This window comes from Pteropus alecto, unplaced genomic scaffold (genome assembly GCF_000325575.1).
Source record: "Pteropus alecto unplaced genomic scaffold, ASM32557v1 scaffold177, whole genome shotgun sequence".
Taxonomy (NCBI): domain Eukaryota; kingdom Metazoa; phylum Chordata; class Mammalia; order Chiroptera; family Pteropodidae; genus Pteropus; species Pteropus alecto.
In genome coordinates this window covers 1,141,022-1,144,215 of record NW_006442207.1, presented here as the reverse complement: position 1 = coordinate 1,144,215, position 3,194 = coordinate 1,141,022, and the positions used below count along the sequence as shown (strand labels likewise).

General features: G+C 34.2%; 1 protein-coding gene across 3 annotated transcripts in view; it reads right to left on the bottom strand.

Moving 5' to 3' along the window:
• Positions 1-3,194, bottom strand: part of FAM204A (family with sequence similarity 204 member A) — a 31,643-nt gene that overhangs the window by 23,633 nt on the left and 4,816 nt on the right. For 2 of the 3 annotated variants that reach the window (XM_006920825.3, XM_015596395.2), the window contains exons 2-5: positions 1,824-2,065; positions 1,233-1,317; positions 1,067-1,097; positions 786-885 (exon numbers count right to left, since the gene is read on the bottom strand). In XM_006920825.3, the coding sequence (XP_006920887.1) occupies positions 786-885; positions 1,067-1,097; positions 1,233-1,317; positions 1,824-2,057 (450 nt within the window). In that variant the 5' untranslated portion in view covers positions 2,058-2,065. Of the gene's footprint in view, positions 1-785; positions 886-1,066; positions 1,098-1,232; positions 1,318-1,823; positions 2,087-3,194 lie in introns of all 3 variants that reach the window. The other variant, XM_015596394.2, reaches the window with a different exon arrangement.

Genomic DNA, 3,194 nt, shown 5'->3' with positions numbered 1-3,194 from the left:
ACTACGCCCCACCACTTCCGAAGCAATCCAGAGGCAAATGACATCAGTTTCATTTCTACAGTGTACCTCAAATCCTTCCACTTTTCTCCATCTTCAGCAGCACCATTCTGGTTCAAGCTGCCATTACTTCATGTCTGGAAGAGTCTCCTAACCGTTCTCTTCCCATCTACAGTCCCCACAGTCTTACCCCACAGTCTGTTCTCCATGTAATAGTAGTCTTTTGAACTTAATTTAGATCATGTCACTTCCTTAACTTAAAACCCTCGAAGGTCTCTCAACTGCACTGTGACTAAAACCCAACTCCTTACTATGCCCCTAAAGTTTGGCCCCTGCCCGCCTGCCTAGCCAATCTTCTCCTGGGCCACCCTCCTCCTCGCTGACTACACTCCAGCCCGGGGAACCTTCTTAGTGACTCAAATGTCCCACGATGACTCTTTCTCCCCCAGGGCCTTTACCCAGGTTATTATCTCACTAGCATTCTTTATATAGATGGTTCCTTCCCATCCTTCCAGTCTTGATGCAATGGCATCTTCTAAGAAAGCCCTACCCTGACCACACAAGCTAACATGGAGCCTCCATTGAATTTTCTGACAATACTTTGCTCGTTTCCTTAACAGTTTTTCTCAACGATTTGTATTTACTGTATATTTGTTTATATAGCATCTTGTTTGGCACATGGTAGGCCAAACTTTTTCACTGAATTAATGAATGAGGAGAAATGCCTTAGGCAAGGCTAATTACAAACACTTCCTACTGGGTAATATGCAATAAAAAAAAAATCTTACCTTGTCAATTTTTTTCTTTTTAACAGGGGGTTCAAACCTATCATTGACTCCAAAATACTGAGTAAGTTCCTTCCACTGTGTTTGACTTGAAGTCTGTTCTCTACAAGCAGACAGACAAAATTTTATACAAAATATACTCATCTTTATTTTTACTGTTTTTAATTGCTTACTACAATTATAACAACCAGTTCTTTGGTAGGTTTCAGAGGTAAGTAGTTCAATTACTTGTACAAATTTTACAATACTGTTTAAAATAGACAAATATTTTTAATTCTACCTACCTATGAGATTCTTCTTCATTCTTCAATTTACCTGGAAAGAATTCACAGTGTTTATACCTAAGTATTTGGTTATTTCAAAATTATGTTTATTAAAAATTATTGAGCTCAATTAGTCACAGTTTAACATTAGCACTATTGACAATTAACATGAATGAAAACAAAACACCTTTTTTAGAGCGTTTTCTTTTTTTCCTGAATCTTGAAGATGAGATTTTCTGTTCAGAATGTTTTTTATGCAATTCTTGAAATTTCTATACAAAAAAAAAAAGCAAATATATTTTGAAGCAAAGCATACACTCAACATGTTAATAAAAAAAATATTCTAGCATTTATAAACATATAAATTTAATGAAAATAGTTCAGTTCTTGAGATGCTGTTCAAGACTCTTTCACAACCTGAGGTCTTTATTTCTAAATAAGTCAATCTAATAATCTGAGAATAAAATTCAAGGACTCGTACAGATAAAAAAAAAAGCTAAAATTAAGATAAAAACTTCTCCTGTGTCAGGATAAGCAAAGTAGTTAATCTTACTAAATGTTTTCCTCTTTTATTAAAAAAAAAAAAAGAAAAAGAAAAGAAAGCAAGTCTCTGAGTGGCCAATAGATTGACCACAGATCTACAGATTAATAAAAGAATTCTGAGCCAATTTTTCCTACCTATCACCTTCCAAGAACATATACATTCTTACACGGCACAGAGGCACAGGAGCATGTACAAACAACAGGCTTTAATAAGAACACATTGGAGAAAACCTACATTCCACATATGTAAGGGAATTCCAGAAGGACACTCTTCATACGCATTTAAATTTGACTCTGCTTCAGTTTTTGGTCCATCTTTAGGGAAATCTGAGAGCTCTGTTTTTGTAATGGTCCCATCTTCTTTATCTTCCTTTAAGTCAAGTCCATTGTTCTCCAATATGTCTTCATCTTCAGAATTCAACTCAACATCACTTTCATTTAGGCCAGGAGGTAGCAGCCCACTCCACATCTTTTCTTCTAAAGAAGGATGAATTTACACTTAAAATAGACATGCAAAGAATTTTAAAACCATTAAAAGATACCCCAGGAGTCTAATAATTATACCAATGGTTTGGGAACAGTCCAACTAAACTTAAAAAATCTATGTTAAAATAATTAAAATCTTTGCCTTTATAAATTAAAAAAGTGTAAAGTAGTTTAAGCAAGTTTGTTACCAGACAGACCTACAGATGAATGACTTAAATAGGACCTTGATTCTCTATTATATGCATAATTTTGCCTAAGAAGAAGAAAATCCAGTAAAAGCGTTCATTGTTCAAGAATGTTAAGAGGCTAACAGTATACAATGCAGGCAATTTAAGAATTACAATACTATATTTCAAGCTATAATAATTAGAGAAGAAAACAAAATAGGATGTTTCAACTGTGCTTGAATGTATAAAACTTTCAAGGGACTTACTATCTAAGGAGCAGGAAAACAATTATTGAAAAGAAAATTTTAAAGCTGTACAGTTTGAGGAAAGTATAGTGGTAAAAGGATGCCCCTCTCCCCTCAATAAAAAGAAGAAAAAGATGTCCTAGTTTAAAATTTTATACTGTTTGCTAAAATAATGCTAAATGGAATATAATCCTAACATTTTAACAAAAATATATAGCTCTTTTGAATAACAATACTATATTTGGGAAACTAATGTTAAAATTCGGAATAACATTTAGTATCAGCTATACTGCCCACTGGTAGAGAGAACCATTAACTACTGTTAAGTTTAACAAAAATTATTTTTAAAAATTAGAGTTGTCATTTGCTAAAACTATGATAACTGAGTACATTTTCATTATTAATCTCCATGGCACAATCTATTTTAGCATAAATATTGAGCCCAAACCAGTATGTTCAAAAGATGCCTAAAACAGAGAAGCTGGCTGCTCTGCTCATGATTTATTATCCATGTGAAGGAATACAATGGAAAGATGGAAATTTTTGCTGAGTTTTCTGCCCCTGTTGTGACTAGCCCAGTAAGAAAACCACCCCATTGTCTCTGAGACAAAGGTATCATGGGCTTTCCCATAACTCTCAATAATGGATTCCTGGTAAATGTAAGGACCTTCTCTCAAGTCCAAAGGATCAGATCTTTGCCGATTCCTG